This window comes from Leptodactylus fuscus, unplaced genomic scaffold (genome assembly GCF_031893055.1).
Source record: "Leptodactylus fuscus isolate aLepFus1 unplaced genomic scaffold, aLepFus1.hap2 HAP2_SCAFFOLD_120, whole genome shotgun sequence".
Lineage (NCBI taxonomy): Eukaryota > Metazoa > Chordata > Amphibia > Anura > Leptodactylidae > Leptodactylus > Leptodactylus fuscus.
Window position 1 is genome coordinate 191073 of NW_027440033.1, and position 21712 is coordinate 212784.

General features: G+C 38.5%; 1 protein-coding gene across 1 annotated transcript in view; it reads right to left on the reverse strand.

Annotated features, from left to right (window-relative positions):
* The window catches only part of LOC142186809 (attractin-like protein 1), a gene marked incomplete at its 5' end in the record, with an annotated part of 174907 nt that overhangs the window by 101859 nt on the left and 51336 nt on the right, over nucleotides 1-21712 (reverse strand). Inside the window, 2 exons of the mRNA XM_075261373.1 lie at nucleotides 5396-5533; nucleotides 15264-15482. Coding sequence (XP_075117474.1) covers nucleotides 5396-5533; nucleotides 15264-15482 — 357 coding nt within the window. The remainder of the gene's footprint in view (nucleotides 1-5395; nucleotides 5534-15263; nucleotides 15483-21712) is intronic.

A 21712-nucleotide genomic window follows, 5' to 3' on the forward strand; every position in this document is an offset into this window, starting at 1 on the left:
GTCACCGGGAGAAGAGGGGGCACGGTCACCGGGAGAAGAGGGGGCACGGTCACCGGGAGAACAGGGGGCACGGTCACCGGGAGAAGAGGGGGCACGGTCACCGGGAGAAGAGGGGGCACGGTCACCGGGAGTAGAGGGGGCACGGTCACCGGGAGAAGAGAGGGCACGGTCACCGGGAGAACAGGGGGCACGGTCACCGGGAGAACAGGGGGCACGGTCACCGGGAGAAGAGGGGGCACGGTCACCGGGAGAACAGGGGGCACGGTCACCGGGAGAACAGGGGGCACGGTCACCGGGAGAACAGGGGGCACGGTCACCGGGAGAACAGGGGGCACGGTCACCGGGAGAAGAGGGGGCACGGTCACCGGGAGAAGAGGGGGCACGGTCACCGGGAGAAGAGGGGGCACGGTCACCGGGAGAAGAGGGGGCACGGTCACCGGGAGAACAGGGGGCACGGTCACCGGGAGAAGAGGGGGCACGGTCACCGGGAGAAGAGGGGGCGCAGTCATTTCCATTTATGGGTGGCTGAGCAGTTTGGATATTTAGACTTTTTTCCCTTTCTGGCGTTCACCGTATGAGAAGAATATTTTATAGATTTGAAGTTTGGACATTTCCAGACACGCACGGAGATAACGAATGTGGATTGGCTTGCCTTTGTTTACTTTTATTTGGATTCTAGCGAAGGGGAGAATTACAATTCTAATCATTTTTATAATATTTTTCCAGATTATTTTTTTAGCCTCCCTATATGACTTAAAGGGGTTGTCCCATCACAAGGATCCTATCTATACTGCTTGTTAAAGGGGTTGTCCCATCACAAAGATCCTATCTATACTGCTTGTTAAAGGGGTTGTCCCATCACAAGGCTCCTATCTATACTGCTTGTTAATGTGGATGTAAGACTTTTCCTAAATACACTGCTTCAGCAAAACGGCTTTGTTTGTCCACTATCTTACTTTATTCAATTCTTTGTGGCCACAGCCCTGACTTATCTGCTCATGAGTCCAGTGATGTATCTGCTGCTCTCAGGGGGAGGGGCTAAGTGCAGGGAGCGAGCCTGTGTATCTAGCTATTCCTGTGTCTGCACCATGTGACCTAGCTTCCTGCTCTCAGATAGAGGAGAGGAGCTGCTTTCATTTCTTCTGTTCTCCCAGTTATCAGGCTAGCTAATACAATTGTGTTCATTATGGCAGAGACAGGCAGTCTCTGTATGTAACACAGAATGGAGCTGCTCCTGCCTGTACTTCATAGTCCAATATGGGTGGGCGGAGCTAAACAGCAGGTTGCATGTGAAACCCCGCCCACCAAATGATGTAAGAAACCAGGAAGAAAGAAGATTTTACAGCAGTAAAGACTGATGAGTATGTGAGGTGGGAATACCCCTTTAAACCTGCGACCCTCCAACCACTGGGTCTATAACGTGCAGTACAACTGTATAGAAGTGTATGGGAAAATGCCTAAGGGTCTATTAAGGCCGGCCTCAAGGCATATATTACTATAACAAGCCCAGGAGCCTTCATACGGCCATGCTGCTGTCATGGGGATGGAACGGTTCCTGGAGCTGTTCTGCAAATAGAAAGTGAAAGCATCGGCTGATGACAGCAACTGGGGAGGAATGGAAAATCAGCGGGTGTTCAATGGGTTAAAAGCCACGATCAAAGTAGACTCTGATTGCAAGCCATATCGCTGTATAAGAGAGTGGACCCGGCAGTTATATATGGTGCTGTATGTAAAGAACTGCCTCTGAGTAAAGAGAGTTTGCACACTCACAGCAAGCAGAGGTCTGAAAAATTGGAAAAAATTATAATGCTGATTCTGTTGTAGAGCTTCTCATTTCTAGTGGTGTAAACACCTATTCACACGAGGCCAGAATACTGCAGCAGACGGGAGTGACCCAGGAATTCTCAAGATTTTCTTAATTGAAATCAATGAATTCATTAGTAACTCTGTGTGTGTGTGTGTGTGTGTGTGTGTGTGTGTGTGTGTGTGTGTGTTTGGCCGCACCTTCTCATTCTGTGAGTTTTCTGTATTTCCATGACTATGACAATTGTAGATCACACTGACGGCATCAAAACTCAGAAGACATGTGGGATTATAGACTTACCAAACAGTGTGACACAACTGGCAATCTGTCTTCTATTCTCGCTTCTTCTTTTTGCTTTGATTCCTGCTTTGCACACTCTCTGCATTCCCTTGATGAGCTCCATGAGGTAGTCACCAGGAATGGTTCTCACTTCACAGGTCTGCCATGCTGTCAGGTGTAATAAGTGGGATTTCTTGGCTTATAAATGGGGTTGGGACCATCAGTTGTGTTGTGCAGAAGTCAGGTGGATACACAGCTGATAGTCCGACTGAATAGACTCTTAGAATTTGTATTATGGCAAGAAAAAAAGCAGCTAAGTAAAGAAAAATGAGCGGCCATCATTACTGTAAGAAATGAAGGTCAGTCGGTCTGAAAAATTGGGAAAACTTTGAAAGTGTCCACAAGTACAGTTGCAAAAACCATCAAGCGCTACAAAGAAACTGGCTCACATAAGGACCGCGCCAGGAAAGGAAGACCAAGAGTCACTTCTGCTGCGGAGGATGAGGACTGCCCCAGGAAAGGAAGACCAAGAGTCACCTCTGCTGCGGAGGATGAGGACCGCCCCAGGAATGGAAGACCAAGAGTCACCTCTGCTGCGGAGGATAAGGACCACCCCGGGAAAGGAAGACCAAGAGTCACCTCTGCTGTGGAGGATGAAGAACGCCCCAGGAAAGGAAGACCAAGAGTCACCTCTGCTGTGGAGGATGAGGACCGCCCCAGGAAAGGAAGACCAAGAGTCACCTCTGCTGCGGAGGATGAGGACCGCCCCAGGAAAGGAAGACCAAGAGTCACCTCTGCTGCGGAGGATGAGGACTGCCCCAGGAAAGGAAGACCAAGAGTCACTTCTGCTGCGGAGGATGAGGACTGCCCCAGGAAAGGAAGACCAAGAGTCACTTCTGCTATGGAGGATGAGGACCGCCCCAGGAAAGGAAGACCAAGAGTCACCTCTGCTGTGGAGGATGAGGACCACTCCAGGAAAGGAAGACCAAGAGTCACCTCTGCTGCGGAGGATAAGGACCACCCCGGGAAAGGAAGACCAAGAGTCACCTCTGCTGTGGAGGATGAGGACCACCCCAGGAAAGGAAGACCAAGAGTCACCTCTGCTGTGGAGGATGAGGACCGCCCCAGGAAAGGAAGACCAAGAGTCACCTCTACTGCGGAGGATAAGGACCACCCCGGGAAAGGAAGACCAAGAGTCACCTCTGCTGTGGAGGATGAGGACCGCCCCAGGAATGGAAGACCAAGAGTCACCTCTACTGCGGAGGATAAGGACCACCCCGGGAAAGGAAGACCAAGAGTCACCTCTGCTGCGGAGGATGAGGACCGCCCCAGGAAAGGAAGACCAAGAGTCACCCTCTGCTGCGGAGGATGAGGACCGCCCCAGGAAAGGAAGACCAAGAGTCACCTCTGCTGCGGAGGATGAGGACCGCCCCAGGAAAGGAAGACCAAGAGTCACCTCTGCTGCAGAGGATAAGTTCATCCGAGTCACCAGCCTCAGAAATCGCAGGTTACCAGCAGCTCAGATTAGAGAGCAGGTCAATGCCACACAGAGTTCTAGCAGCAGACACATCTCTACAACAACTGGTAAGAGGAGACTTTGTGCAGCCGCCGGCCTTCATGGTGAAATAGCTGCTAGAAAACCCCTGCTAAGGACCGGCAACAAGCAGAAGAGACCACAAGGAATGGACATTAGACCAGTGGGAAATCTGTGCTTTGGTCTGATGAGTCCAAATTTGAGATCTTTGGTTCCAACCAGCGTGTCTTTAGTGACCGGATGGATTCTGCATGCCTGGTTCCCACCGTGAAGCATGGAGGAGGAGGTGTGATGGTGTGGGGGGGCCAAGCTGAGGACACTGTTGGGAATTTATACTGAACCAGCATGGCTACCACAGCATCTTGCAGCGGCATGCTATTCCATCTGGTTTGCTTTTAGTTGGACCAAAAGGACAATGACCCCAAACACCTCCAGGCTGTGACCAAGAAGGAGAGTGATGGGGGGCTACACCAGATGACCCGGCCTTCACAGTCACCAGACCTGAACACAATCCAGATGGTTTGGGGTGAGCTGGACTGCAGAGTGAAGGCAAAAGAGCCAACAAGTGCTAAGCATCTCTGGGAACTTCTTCAAGACTGTTGGAAGACCATTCCCGGTGACTACCTCATGAAGCTCATCAAGAGAATGCAGAGAGTGTGCAAAGCAGGAATCAAAGCAAAAGGAAGCGAGAATAGAAGACAGATTGTCAGTTGTGTCACATTGTTTGGTAAGTCTATAATCCCACATGTCTTACTTCAGAGTTTTGATGCCTTCAATGTGAATCTACAATTGTCATAGCCATGGACATACAGAAAACTCTTTGAATGAGAAGAACACACACACATATATATATATATATATATATATATATATATATATATATATATATATATATATATATACACACACACACACACACACTGACAGGGCGTGGGGATTGATTCAGGCCATTACTGCTCCGCACATAATTTAGTATAGGTGACAGGAGAGCTTATTCGCTGACTTCTGTAATGTTTCCCTACAGAATAACAACCAGAGCCATAGATCACTCTGACAGAGCGCGGCTGCACAGCGCACAACAAGGTTCTGCCAACTTCACAGAATACCGCCACGCTCAGGAATTATTTAGAGCGCCATAAAGTGGCAGAAGTTGTTCATCTGTCAATAGGAAGAAATATGAAGCTTCTGTTTCCTGTGATCTTGTATCAATGACTAACAGGGGATCAGGCAGCATGGCGGCGCAGGGTCAGCAGGTTCCATTACGTGGTGTCCAGGGTCAGAGACAAATCTGTATTATGTGGCAGGAAACATAGGTATGGATAGAGGAAACAATTCACAGCAAATACTTCAACCTACATCTGCTTACTAGCAACACATGGTATATACAGGGACAACACATGGCATATACAGAGAAGAAGCAGATATTACATGGTATATACATACAGAGTAGCGGAGGATACATAATATATAGAGAAGAGGAGAATATATAAATGAAATATACAAAGAGGAGGAGGATACATGATATATACAGAGAAGAGGAGGATACATGATATATACAGAGAAGAGGTAGATATAAGGTATATGCAGAGAAAAAGTAGAGAATAGAGTGGACATAGAAAGATAAGAGAAATATCCATGGTACAGTATATACAGAGTACAGAAGGATATGTGGTGTATGTAGAGAGAAGGGTGTATGGTATATCTGGGCAGTATGGTCCCAGGGGTTGAGTGCACTGTATATATATATATATGGCAGTATATCCACCAGTATCACTTACCTTCACACTCTCCTCCATTGGTGGGATTCCCATGGTAGCCGGGCATGCAGGTCTCACAATGTTTCCCTGTAGTCAGGTTCTTACACTGTTCACAAACGTTGTTGTTAATACAGGTGCTGTGACCGTTACATTGGCAGGCTGCAACAACAAGCACAATGTTATGACAGTGCACAATATACAGTAATATAAGTTATACTACACATTATACCGCAGTATTATATTAGTGTACTTTATAATACGGAGTACATCTTACAGTATACTTGTGTACACTATACCATAATATACAGTATAATACTTGTGTACACTATACCATAATAATATACAGTATAATACTTGTGTACACTATACCATATTATACAGTATAATACTTGTGTACACTATACCATATTATACAGTATAATACTTGTGTACACTATACCATATTATACAGTATAATACTTGTGTACACCATACCATAATATTATACAGTATAATACTTGTGTACACCATACCATAATATTATACAGTATACTTGTGTACACTATACCATATTATACAGTATAATACTTGTGTACACTATACCATATTATACAGTATAATACTTGTGTACACTATACCATATCATACAGTATAATACTTGTGTACACTATACTATATCATACAGTATAATACTTGTGTACACTATACCATAATATACAGTATAATACTTGTGTACACTATACCATAATATTATACAGTATACTTGTGTACACTATACCATATTATACAGTATAATACTTGTGTACACCATACCATAATATTATACAGTATAATACTTGTGTACACTATACCATAATATTATACAGTATAATACTTGTGTACACTATACCATATTATACAGTATAATACTTGTGTACACCATAGCATAATATTATACAGTATAATACTTGTGTACACTATACCATAATAATATACAGTATAATACTTGTGTACACCATAGCATAATATTATACAGTATAATACTTGTGTACACTATACCATATTATACAGTATAATACTTGTGTACACCATACCATAATATACAGTATAATACTTGTGTACACTATACCATAATATTATACAGTATAATACTTGTGTACACTATACCATATTATACAGTATAATACTTGTGTACACCATACCATAATATACAGTATAATACTTGTGTACACTATACCATATTATACAGTATAATACTTGTGTACACTATACCATAATATTATACAGTATAATACTTGTGTACACTATACCATAATATTATACAGTATAATACTTGTGTACACCATACCATAATATACAGTATAATACTTGTGTACACTATACCATAATATACAGTATAATACTTGTGTACACCATACCATATTATACAGTATAATACTTGTGTACACCATACCATAATATACAGTATAATACTTGTGTACACTATACCATAATAATATACAGTATAATACTTGTGTACACTATACCATATTATACAGTATAATACTTGTGTACACCATAGCATAATATTATACAGTATAATACTTGTGTACACTACCATAATATTATACAGTATAATACTTGTGTACACCATAGCATAATATTATACAGTATAATACTTGTGTACACTATACCATAATATTATACAGTATAATACTTGTGTACACTATACCATATTATACAGTATAATACTTGTGTACACCATACCATAATATACAGTATAATACTTGTGTACACCATACCATAATATACAGTATAATACTTGTGTACACCATACCATAATATACAGTATAATACTTGTGTACACTATACCATAATATTATACAGTATAATACTTGTGTACACCATAGCATAATATTATACAGTATAATACTTGTGTACACTATACCATAATATTATACAGTATAATACTTGTATACACCATACCATAATATTATACAGTATAATACTTGTGTACACCATACCATAATATACAGTATAATACTTGTGTACACTATACCATAATAATATACAGTATAATACTTGTGTACACTATACCATATTATACAGTATAATACTTGTGTACACTATACCATAATATTATACAGTATAATACTTGTGTACACTATACCATATCATACAGTATAATACTTGTGTACACCATACCATAATATACAGTATAATACTTGTGTACACTATACCATAATAATATACAGTATAATACTTGTGTACACCATACCATATTATACAGTATAATACTTGTGTACACTATACCATAATATTATACAGTATAATACTTGTGTACACTATACCATAATATTATACAGTATAATACTTGTGTACACTATACCATATTATACAGTATAATACTTGTGTACACTATACCATAATATACAGTATAATACTTGTGTACACTATACCATATTATACAGTATAATACTTGTGTACACCATACCATAATATACAGTATAATACTTGTGTACACTATACCATATTATACAGTATAATACTTGTGTACACCATACCATAATATACAGTATAATACTTGTGTACACTATACCATAATAATATACAGTATAATACTTGTGTACACTATACCATATTATACAGTATAATACTTGTATACACCATACCATAATATTATACAGTATAATACTTGTGTACACTATACCATAATATTATACAGTATAATACTTGTGTACACCATACCATAATATACAGTATAATACTTGTGTACACCATACCATAATATACAGTATAATACTTGTGTACACTATACCATAATATACAGTATAATACTTGTGTACACTATACCATATTATACAGTATAATACTTGTGTACACTATACCATAATATTATACAGTATAATACTTGTGTACACTATACCATATTATACAGTATAATACTTGTGTACACTATACCATATTATACAGTATAATACTTGTGTACACTATACCATATTATACAGTATAATACTTGTGTACACTATACCATAATATACAGTATAATACTTGTGTACACTATACCATAATAATATACAGTATAATACTTGTGTACACTATACCATAATATACAGTATAATACTTGTGTACACTATACCATATTATACAGTATAATACTTGTGTACACCATACCATAATATACAGTATAATACTTGTGTACACTATACCATAATAATATACAGTATAATACTTGTGTACACCATACCATATTATACAGTATAATACTTGTGTACACTATACCATAATATTATACAGTATAATACTTGTGTACACTATACCATAATATTATACAGTATAATACTTGTGTACGCTATATCATAATATACAGTATAATACTTGTGTACACCATACCATAATATTATACAGTATAATACTTGTGTACACTATACCATAATATTATACAGTATAATACTTGTGTACACTATACCATAATATTATACAGTATAATACTTGTGTACACTATACCATATTATACAGTATAATACTTGTGTACACCATACCATAATATACAGTATAATACTTGTGTACACTATACCATAATAATATACAGTATAATACTTGTGTACACTATACCATATTATACAGTATAATACTTGTGTACACCATACCATAATATACAGTATAATACTTGTGTACACTATACCATAATATTATACAGTATAATACTTGTGTACACTATACCATATTATACAGTATAATACTTGTGTACACTATACCATAATATTATACAGTATAATACTTGTGTACACTATACCATAATATTATACAGTATAATACTTGTGTACACTATACCATATTATACAGTATAATACTTGTGTACACTATACCATAATATTATACAGTATAATACTTGTGTACACTATACCATAATAATATACAGTATAATACTTGTGTACACTATACCATAATATTATACAGTATAATACTTGTGTACACTATACCATAATATACAGTATAATACTTGTGTACACTATACCATATTATACAGTATAATACTTGTATACACCATACCATAATATTATACAGTATAATACTTGTGTACACTATACCATAATATTATACAGTATAATACTTGTGTACACTATACCATAATATACAGTATAATACTTGTGTACACTATACCATATTATACAGTATAATACTTGTGTACACTATACCATAATATTATACAGTATAATACTTGTGTACACTATACCATATTATACAGTATAATACTTGTGTACACTATACCATATTATACAGTATAATACTTGTGTACACTATACCATAATATACAGTATAATACTTGTGTACACTATACCATAATATTATACAGTATAATACTTGTGTACACTATACCATATTATACAGTATAATACTTGTGTACACTATACCATATTATACAGTATAATACTTGTGTACACTATACCATAATATTATACAGTATAATACTTGTGTACACTATACCATATTATACAGTATAATACTTGTGTACACCATACCATAATATACAGTATAATACTTGTGTACACTATACCATAATAATATACAGTATAATACTTGTGTACACCATACCATAATATTATACAGTATAATACTTGTGTACACTATACCATAATATTATACAGTATAATACTTGTGTACACTATACCATAATATTATACAGTATAATACTTGTGTACACCATACCATAATATTATACAGTATAATACTTGTGTACGCTATGCCATAGTAATGGAATACACAGTGTACATCATAGACAGATTTTATGATAAGTACTGCATATTATATGGTAATATTATAATGTACGTCTCCAGACATTGATAATGGGGAGAGAATATAAAGTACTGAATTCTCTATTTGCTGTAGAACAATGCATCCACTATAACTCCCATCATCTCGTCATATCCGCAGGGAGCAGCACAAGGAGCAGAAACACCGCAAAATAATAAAGTACAGGGACAGAGGATTGTGTTATTTGTTATTACACTGATAAGCTGCAATACTGGAGATAAGCACATGGTGAACCTGAGCGAGGACAGCACTGCCAGCGATACCATGTCCTGTGAGAAGAAGCGCAACGCCGCCGAGTGCGTAATCAGCCTGTGAATACCGCAGCCTACAAAAGGCGTAATAATACTATATAGAAGCACGGTAACAAGCGCAAACAGCAGAGAGCTGTGTATGTGTATAAATAATTATATATATATACTATCCTACTAATATTATCACTGTGAAAGTATGTGTGTGGATGTGTGTGGATGTGTGTGGATGTGTGTGGGTTTGGATGTTTGTTCCTCAATCACAACCAAACGCCTGTACGGATTTGCCTGAGATTTCGCACATACCTAGATATTTTGCCAGAAGGAATGATAAGCCACCTCCTGAGGTTCATACTCCCCCTCACAGCCCCACTGGGACCAGCGAAACGATACTTCGGCTCCGCTGTACGGCCTGTCATGGCATCCTCGCTGCTCTGCCCACGGCGCTCCCATTGGTGCACGCCAGACTCTGGGCGGGGCTGTGGAGAAGCGGCGCGGCCAGATACGTCCAAGGCAGTGTGTGGGCGGGCCGCTCTCCACTCCCGAGGCCGGCCAGCATGGCGCCTACTCACAGCTCCGGCTGAATGTGGCATACATGAGGCAGAGCAGCTACGCATACCTCCCACCCATCCGCCCAACAACTATGTGGAGTGAGTGAGCGGAGAGAGCGGCGTGGGAAGGTGAGTCCAAATAGTACTTTGTGTTACACATCCAGGGGGACATAATGTAAGGCAGGGGTCTAAAACTCGCGGCCCACGGGCCTCATGCGGCCCCCCGAGCAATTTTGTGCAGCCCGCACAAGCTTAGGGACGCCGGATCCAAGTTGAATCCGGACGTTTCACCATTTTGCCCACAGGCAGTTCTATACACTGCCGGAAAGCTGACAGTGCGCTGAGTTCAGCGCACTGTCGGCTTTCCCGATCTGGGCCCGGTGTGAAGAGCTTACGGTCCGGTACCGTAGCTCTTCTATGGTCAGAAGGGAGTTTCTGCCACTCAGTCAGAGACGTCCTTCTTCATAGCACAGCCAATCGCGCTGTTCTGCGAGAGCCGGGAGGAACGCCCCCTCCCTCCCTGATAATGCTCGTCTATGGATGAGTACTGCGAGCAGAGGGAGGGGGGCGTTCCTCCCGGCTCTCGCGGCACAGCGCGATTGGCTGTGCTGTGAAGAAGGACGTCTCTGACTGAGTGTCAGAGACGCTCTTCTGACCATAGAAGAGCTACGGTACCGGACTGTAAGCTCTTCACACTGGGCCCACATCGGGAAAGCCGACAGTGCGCTGAACTCAGTATATAGAACTGCCTGTGGGCAAAATGGTGGAAGGTCCTCTTTAAACATTGAGGTGGAATGAAGGGGCTCATGACACTGGGGGCAGACGAAGGGAGGGGGGAGAACGGCATGACACTGGGGCAGAAATGGAGGGACATGAATCTGGGGGCAGAGATGGGGGGGACATGACACTGGGGCAGAAATCGAGGGACATGAATCTGAGGGCAGAGATGGAGGGACATAAATCTGGGGGCAGAGATGGGGGGACATGAATCTGGGGGCAGAGATGGAGGGACATAAATCTGGGGGCAGAGATGGGGGACATGAATCTGGGGGCAGAGATGGGGGGGACATGACACTGGGGCAGAAATGGAGGGACATGAATCTGGGGGCAGAGATGGGGGGACATGAATCTGGGGGCAGAGATGGGGGGGACATGACACTGGGGCAGAAATGGAGGGACATGAATCTGGGGGCAGAGATGGGGGGACATGAATCTGGGGGCAGAGATGGGGGGGACATGACACTGGGGCAGAAATGGAGGGACATGAATCTGGGGGCAGAGATGCGGGGACATGAATCTGGCGGCAGAGATGGGGGGGACATGACACTGGGGCAGAAATGGAGGGACATGAATCTGGGGGCAGAGATGGGGGGACATGAATCTGGGGGCAGAGATGGGGGGGACATGACACTGGGGCAGAAATGGAGGGACATGAATCTGGGGGCAGAGATGGGGGGGACATGACACTGGGGCAGAAATGGAGGGACATGAATCTGGGGGCAGAGATGGGGGGACATGAATCTGAGGGCAGAGATGGGGGGACATGAATCTGGGGGCAGAGATGGGGGGGACATGACACTGGGGCAGAAATGGAGGGACATGAATCTGGGGGCAGAGATGGGGGACATGAATCTGGGGGCAGAGATGGAGGGACATAAATCTGGGGGCAGAGATGGGGGACATGAATCTGGGGGCAGAGATGGGGGGGACATGACACTGGGGCAGAAATGGAGGGACATGAATCTGGGGGCAGAGATGGGGGGACATGAATCTGGGGGCAGAGATGGGGGGGACATGACACTGGGGCAGAAATGGAGGGACATGAATCTGGGGGCAGAGATGCGGGGACATGAATCTGGCGGCAGAGATGGGGGGGACATGACACTGGGGCAGAAATGGAGGGACATGAATCTGGGGGCAGAGATGGGGGGACATGAATCTGGGGGCAGAGATGGGGGGGACATGACACTGGGGCAGAAATGGAGGGACATGAATCTGGGGGCAGAGATGGGGGGGACATGACACTGGGGCAGAAATGGAGGGACATGAATCTGGGGGCAGAGATGGGGGGACATGAATCTGAGGGCAGAGATGGGGGGACATGAATCTGGGGGCAGAGATGGGGGGGACATGACACTGGGGCAGAAATGGAGGGACATGAATCTGGGGGCAGAGATGGGGGGACATGAAACTGGAGCAGAAATGGAGGGGACATGAATCTGGGGGCAGAGATGGGGGGACATGAATCTGAGGGCAGAGATGGGGGGACATGAATCTGAGGGCAGAGATGGGGGGACATGAATCTGCGGGGCAGATGAAGGGTGTATATGTAACTGGGGGAAAGATGGAGGGGGACATATAGTTTACGGGTGACTGTAGGAAGATTATACAGTGTGGGGGCACATGAAAAATGAATGGGCAGAGTCAACATAAAAGTGGGTGGAGTTAAATTTGCCGCGGTGCGGCCCGCCGACTGGCTGGGATCTTGCTCTGCGGCCCACATGCTGAGTTGAGTTTGAGACCCCTGATGTAAGGAGCCTATGAAACTGGGGGCAGATAAAGAGCAGGAGGGAGAGCAGCATGACACTGGGGCACATGAAGGGGCGGGACAACGGCATGACACTGGGCCAGATGAAGGGGAGAACGGCATGACACTGGGGAAGGTCCGGGGGGGGAACGTCATCACACTGCTGCAGATGAAGGGGAGCACGGCATGACACTGGGCAGAGGAGGGGGGAACATGTGGGGGCACATAAAAAAAACCATGAGAATGGGCGGAATCAACATAAAAGTGGGCGGCATTAAGTATCTGGCACCGCGTGCGGCGCATATTTTCTCCCTCTTTCGGCTCTTCAAAAGTTGGGATGTACAGGTAGGTACAGAGACCGCGGTGCCCAGCAAGGGCCAATGGGAGGCAGGGGCAAGCAGGGGTTCGCACCGCCAATCAGCGATTGCATACATATAAGCAGTTCAGCGCCACCGCTAAACCCGCAGCGAATTTGCAGGTACATGCTAATATATAGTATAACACACACACTCAGTACCACGCAAGGCTATTCACACCCCTTCAACTTTCTCACAACCACAAACTTCAATGTATTTTAGTGAGATTTTCAGTTATAGCCAACACATAGTATCTGATAATTGGAAGGAGGTGGAAGGAAAATGATAGAAGATGATCACAAGTGTAATCCAATACACATCTGACAAGTGATGTGCAAAAGTCTTCAGCCCCCCTGTACCAATACTTCTTGGAGCCTCATTTGGCTACAATTCCAGCTACAAGTCCTTTAGGCTCGGTCTCAGCTTTGCACATGTAGAGATGAGATTTCCGGCCCTTCTCCTTTGCAGCCACATTGGATGGAGACGTCTGTGATCAGTAATTTTCATGTCTTGCCACAGATGCTCTGGCCTGTGACGGGGCCGTTCTCACCCCGGAATATTCTGTGATCTAAAGCATTCACAGGGGCTGGAGTTGGAGGTTTCGGGTCATTGCTGGAATCTCCTTCTCAGAGTTAAGTCTTTTGCAGCCTCCAGTCTCAGGCTTTCTGCCAGGATTGTCCTGTATTTCGCTCCATCTTCCCATCCCCTCTGAGCAGCTTCCCTGTCCCTGCTGCGCCCCTCCCACCAGCATGATACTGCCCCCTATGTGTCACAGTTGGAGGATGACAGGGTGCTCGGGGGATGCAAGGTTACTTTTCCACCACACATAGGGCTTTGCAATTAGGCCATAAAGTCCCCCTTTTGTCTCCTTTCACCTTCTCTCACATGTTTGCAGGGTGCCCCTATATGTTTTGTGGCCATAGCCTGCAGACGCCCCTTCTTAAGTCTTTCTTACAACAATGGTTTTCTTCTTGCCGTTTTTCCATATAGACTGTCAGATTTGTGGGGTGCGCAGTGACTTCTAGGTGTCCTGTGGACAGATTCTCCTGTACATGAGGAATTCTGCAGCTCCTCCGCACTAACCATGGGCTTCTTAGCTGCAGTACATAATATTTTATTTAGGGGTATCAGAGTACAGGGGGCTGAAAACTTTTGCACGTCACACTTGTCAGATGTTTATTTAATGACAATGTTGATAACCTTGTATCATTTTCCATCCACTTCACAATTTTCTGACACTTTGTCTTGTCATCAATTAAAATCTCAAGAAAATACATTTAAGTTTGTGGTTGAGATAAAATGTGAAAAAGTTCAAGGGGTGTGAGTACTTTTGGAAGAGATTGAGATTATATATATATAAAGAGAGAGAGAGAGAGACATGACATATGCACATATAAATCTATATATATATCTATTTATCATACATCAGACAGTAGACACCATCGTCCCACTCACCTGGACAGTGGATAAATGACCACTCGTAGTTCTTGTCCCGAGGGCACAAGCTGGAATCTAGAACCATTTCACTTGACTGTTTGCCCAGAGGTTTCATAGGTCCCCGGGAGGAACCTTCTATACAACTGCCCTTCCCAGTGTTACTGGGGTCATTACACCAACCGCAGCCAGGGTGCTCCAAACACTGAGAGCAAGTGCGGAAGCCGGAGCAATTCTGAGCTGTAGGAAGACAAAAGAACTTCAGTGACCGTGAAATAAAGACAATATCACACTATAAACAATAGGACAATTTTGGCAGTAACATGAATCTCCACATGGGGGCAGTATTATAGTAGTTATATTCTTGTACATAGGAGCAGTATTATAGTAGTTATATTCTTGTACATAGGAGTAGTATTATAGTAGTTATATTCTTGTACATAGGGGCAGTATTATAGTAGTCATATTCTTGTACATAGGAGGTAGTATTATAGTAGTTATATTCTTGTACATAGGAGTAGTATTATAGTAGTTATATTCTTGTACATAGGAAGTAGTATTATAGTAGTTATATTCTTGTACATAGGAGGTAGTATTATAGTAGTTATATTCTTGTACATAGGAGTAGTATTATAGTAGTTATATTCTTGTACATAGGAGGTAGTATTATAGTAGTTATATTCTTGTACATAGGAGTAGTATTATAGTAGTTATATTCTTGTACATAGGAGGTAGTATTATAGTAGTTATATTCTTGTATATAGGAGTAGTATTATAGTAGTTATATTCTTGTACATAGGAGTAGTATTATAGTAGTTATATTCTTGTATATAGGAGTAGTATTATAGTAGTTATATTCTTGTACATAGGAGTAGTATTATAGTAGTTATATACTTGTACATAGGAGTAGTATAATAGTAGTTATATTCTTGTACATAGGAGTAGTATTATAGTAGTTATATTCTTGTACATAGGAGTAGTATTATAGTAGTTATATTCTTGTACATAGGAGGTAGTATTATAGTAGTTATATTCTTGTATATAGGAGTAGTATTATAGTAGTTATATTCTTGTACATAGGAGGTAGTATTATAGTAGTTATATTCTTGTACATAGGAGTAGTATTATAGTAGTTATATTCTTGTACATAGGAGTAGTATTATAGTAGTTATATTCTTGTACATAGGAGTAGTATTATAGTAGTTATATTCTTGTACATAGGAGGTAGTATTATAGTAGTTATATTCTTGTACATAGGAGCAGTATTATAGTAGTTATATTCTTGTACATAGGAGTAGTATTATAGTAGTTATATTCTTGTACATAGGAGTAGTATTATAGTAGTTATATTCTTGTACATAGGAGGTAGTATTATAGTAGTTATATTCTTGTACATAGGAGCAGTATTATAGTAGTTATATTCTTGTATATAGGAGCAGTATTATAGTAGTTATATTCTTGTACATAGGAGTAGTATTATAGTAGTTATATTCTTGTACATAGGAGGTAGTATTATAGTAGTTATATTCTTGTACATAGTAGCAGTATTATAGTAGTTATACTCTTGTACATAGTAGTATTATAGTAGTTATATTCTTGTACATAGGAGCAGTATTATAGTAGTTATATTCTTGTACATAGGAGTAGTATTATAGTAGTTATATCCTTGTACATAGTAGCAGTATTATAGTAGTTATATTCTTGTACATAGTAGTATTATAGTAGTTATATTCTTGTATATAGGAGCAGTATTATAGTAGTTATATTCTTGTACATAGGAGCAGTATTATAGTAGTTATATTCCTGTACATAGGAGTAGTATTATAGTAGTTATATTCTTGTACATAGGAGTAGTATTATAGTAGTTATATTCTTGTACATAGGAGTAGTATTATAGTAGTTATATTCTTGCACATAGGGAACAGTATTATAGTAGTTATATTCCTGTACATAGGAGTAGTATTATAGTAGTTATATTCTTGTACATAGGAGTGGTATTATAGTAGTTATATTCTTGTACATAGGAGGTAGTATTATAGTAGTTATATTCTTGTACATAGTAGCAGTATTATAGTAGTTATATTCTTGTACATAGTAGCAGTATTATAGTAGTTATATTCTTGTACATAGGAGTAGTATTATAGTAGTTATATTCTTGTACATAGGAGTAGTATTATAGTAGTTATATTCTTGTACATAGGAGGTAGTATTATAGTAGTTATATTCTTGTACATAGGAGGCAGTATTATAGTAGTTATATTCTTGTACATAGGGAATAGTATTATAGTAGTTATATTCTTGTACATAGGAGTAGTATTATAGTAGTTATATTCTTGTACATAGGAGGTAGTATTATAGTAGTTATATTCTTGTACATAGGAGGTAGTATTATAGTAGTTATATTCTTGTACATAGGAGTAGTATTATAGTAGTTATATTCTTGTACATAGGAGGTAGTATTATAGTAGTTATATTCTTGTACATAGGAGGTAGTATTATAGTAGTTATATTCTTGTACATAGGAGTAGTATTATAGTAGTTATATTCTTGTACATAGGGAATAGTATTATAGTAGTTATATTCTTGTACATAGGAGTAGTATTATAGTAGTTATATTCTTGTACATAGGAGCAGTATTATAGTAGTTATATTCTTGTACATAGGAGTAGTATTATAGTAGTTATATTCTTGTATATAGGAGTAGTATTATAGTAGTTATATTCTTGTACATAGGAGGTAGTATTATAGTAGTTATATTCTTGTACATAGGAGTAGTATTATAGTAGTTATATTCTTGTATATAGGAGTAGTATTATAGTAGTTATATTCTTGTATATAGGAGCAGTATTATAGTAGTTATATTCTTGTACATAGGAGCAGTATTATAGTAGTTATATTCCTGTACATAGGAGTAGTATTATAGTAGTTATATTCTTGTACATAGGAGCAGTATTATAGTAGTTATATTCTTGTACATAGGACGTAGTATTATAGTAGTTATATTCTTGTACATAGGACGTAGTATTATAGTAGTTATATTCTTGTACATAGGGAATAGTATTATAGTAGTTATATTCTTGTACATAGGAGTAGTATTATAGTAGTTATATTCTTGTACATAGGAGCAGTATTATAGTAGTTATATTCTTGTACACAGGAGTAGTATTATAGTAGTTATATTCTTGTACATAGGAGCAGTATTATAGTAGTTATATTCATGTACATAGGAGTAGTATTATAGTAGTTATATTCTTGTACATAGGAGCAGTATTATAGTAGTTATATTCTTGTACATAGGAGCAGTATTATAGTAGTTATATTCTTGTATATAGGAGCAGTATTATAGTAGATATATTCTTGTACATAGGAGTAGTATTATAGTAGTTATATTCTTGTACATAGTAGTATTATAGTAGATATATTCTTGTACATAGGAGCAGTATTATAGTAGTTATATTCTTGTACATAGGAGCAGTATTATAGTAGTTATATTCTTGTATATAGGAGGTAGTATTATAGTAGTTATATTCTTGTATATAGGAGGTAGTATTATAGTAGTTATATTCTTGTATATAGGAGTAGTATTGTAGTTATATTCTTGTACATAGGAGTAGTATTATAGTAGTTATATTCTTGTACATAGGAGCAGTATTATAGTAGTTATATTCTTGTACATAGGAGCAGTATTATAGTAGTTATATTCTTGTACATAGGAGTAGTATTATAGTAGTTATATTCTTGTACATAGGAAGTAGTATTATAGTAGTTATATTCTTGTACATAGGAGTAGTATTATAGTAGTTATATTCTTGTACATAGGAGTAGTATTATAGTAGTTATATTCTTGTACATAGGAAGTAGTATTATAGTAGTTATATTCTTGTACATAGGAGGTAGTATTATAGTAGTTATATTCTTGTACATAGGAGTAGTATTATAGTAGTTATATTCTTGTACATAGGAGGTAGTATTATAGTAGTTATATTCTTGTACATAGGAGTAGTATTATAGTAGTTATATTCTTGTACATAGGAGGTAGTATTATAGTAGTTATATTCTTGTATATAGGAGTAGTATTATAGTAGTTATATTCTTGTACATAGGAGTAGTATTATAGTAGTTATATTCTTGTATATAGGAGTAGTATTATAGTAGTTATATTCTTGTACATAGGAGGTAGTATTATAGTAGTTATATTCTTGTACATAGGAGTAGTATTATAGTAGTTATATACTTGTACATAGGAGTAGTATAATAGTAGTTATATTCTTGTACATAGGAGTAGTATTATAGTAGTTATATTCTTGTACATAGGAGTAGTATTATAGTAGTTATATTCTTGTACATAGGAGGTAGTATTATAGTAGTTATATTCTTGTATATAGGAGTAGTATTATAGTAGTTATATTCTTGTACATAGGAGGTAGTATTCTAGTAGTTATATTCTTGTACATAGGAGTAGTATTATAGTAGTTATATTCTTGTACATAGGAGTAGTATTATAGTAGTTATATTCTTGTACATAGGAGTAGTATTATAGTAGTTATATTCTTGTACATAGGAGGTAGTATTATAGTAGTTATATTCTTGTACATAGGAGCAGTATTATAGTAGTTATATTCTTGTACATAGGAGTAGTATTATAGTAGTTATATTCTTGTACATAGGAGTAGTATTATAGTAGTTATATTCTTGTACATAGGAGGTAGTATTATAGTAGTTATATTCTTGTACATAGGAGCAGTATTATAGTAGTTATATTCTTGTATATAGGAGCAGTATTATAGTAGTTATATTCTTGTACATAGGAGTAGTATTATAGTAGTTATATTCTTGTACATAGGAGGTAGTATTATAGTAGTTATATTCTTGTACATAGGAGGTAGTATTATAGTAGTTATATTCTTGTACATAGGAGTAGTATTATAGTAGTTATATTCTTGTACATAGGAGGTAGTATTATAGTAGTTATATTCTTGTACATAGGAGGTAGTATTATAGTAGTTATATTCTTGTACATAGGAGTAGTATTATAGTAGTTATATTCTTGTACATAGGGAATAGTATTATAGTAGTTATATTCTTGTACATAGGAGTAGTATTATAGTAGTTATATTCTTGTACATAGGAGCAGTATTATAGTAGTTATATTCTTGTACATAGGAGTAGTATTATAGTAGTTATATTCTTGTATATAGGAGTAGTATTATAGTAGTTATATTCTTGTACATAGGAGGTAGTATTATAGTAGTTATATTCTTGTACATAGGAGTAGTATTATAGTAGTTATATTCTTGTATATAGGAGTAGTATTATAGTAGTTATATTCTTGTATATAGGAGCAGTATTATAGTAGTTATATTCTTGTACATAGGAGCAGTATTATAGTAGTTATATTCCTGTACATAGGAGTAGTATTATAGTAGTTATATTCTTGTACATAGGAGCAGTATTATAGTAGTTATATTCTTGTACATAGGACGTAGTATTATAGTAGTTATATTCTTGTACATAGGACGTAGTATTATAGTAGTTATATTCTTGTACATAGGGAATAGTATTATAGTAGTTATATTCTTGTACATAGGAGTAGTATTATAGTAGTTATATTCTTGTACATAGGAGCAGTATTATAGTAGTTATATTCTTGTACACAGGAGTAGTATTATAGTAGTTATATTCTTGTACATAGGAGCAGTATTATAGTAGTTATATTCATGTACATAGGAGTAGTATTATAGTAGTTATATTCTTGTACATAGGAGCAGTATTATAGTAGTTATATTCTTGTACATAGGAGCAGTATTATAGTAGTTATATTCTTGTATATAGGAGCAGTATTATAGTAGATATATTCTTGTACATAGGAGTAGTATTATAGTAGTTATATTCTTGTACATAGTAGTATTATAGTAGATATATTCTTGTACATAGGAGCAGTATTATAGTAGTTATATTCTTGTACATAGGAGCAGTATTATAGTAGTTATATTCTTGTATATAGGAGGTAGTATTATAGTAGTTATATTCTTGTATATAGGAGGTAGTATTATAGTAGTTATATTCTTGTATATAGGAGTAGTATTGTAGTTATATTCTTGTACATAGGAGTAGTATTATAGTAGTTATATTCTTGTACATAGGAGCAGTATTATAGTAGTTATATTCTTGTACATAGGAGCAGTATTATAGTAGTTATATTCTTGTACATAGGAGTAGTATTATAGTAGTTATATTCTTGTACATAGGAAGTAGTATTATAGTAGTTATATTCTTGTACATAGGAGTAGTATTATAGTAGTTATATTCTTGTACATAGGAGTAGTATTATAGTAGTTATATTCTTGTACATAGGAAGTAGTATTATAGTAGTTATATTCTTGTACATAGGAGGTAGTATTATAGTAGTTATATTCTTGTACATAGGAGTAGTATTATAGTAGTTATATTCTTGTACATAGGAGGTAGTA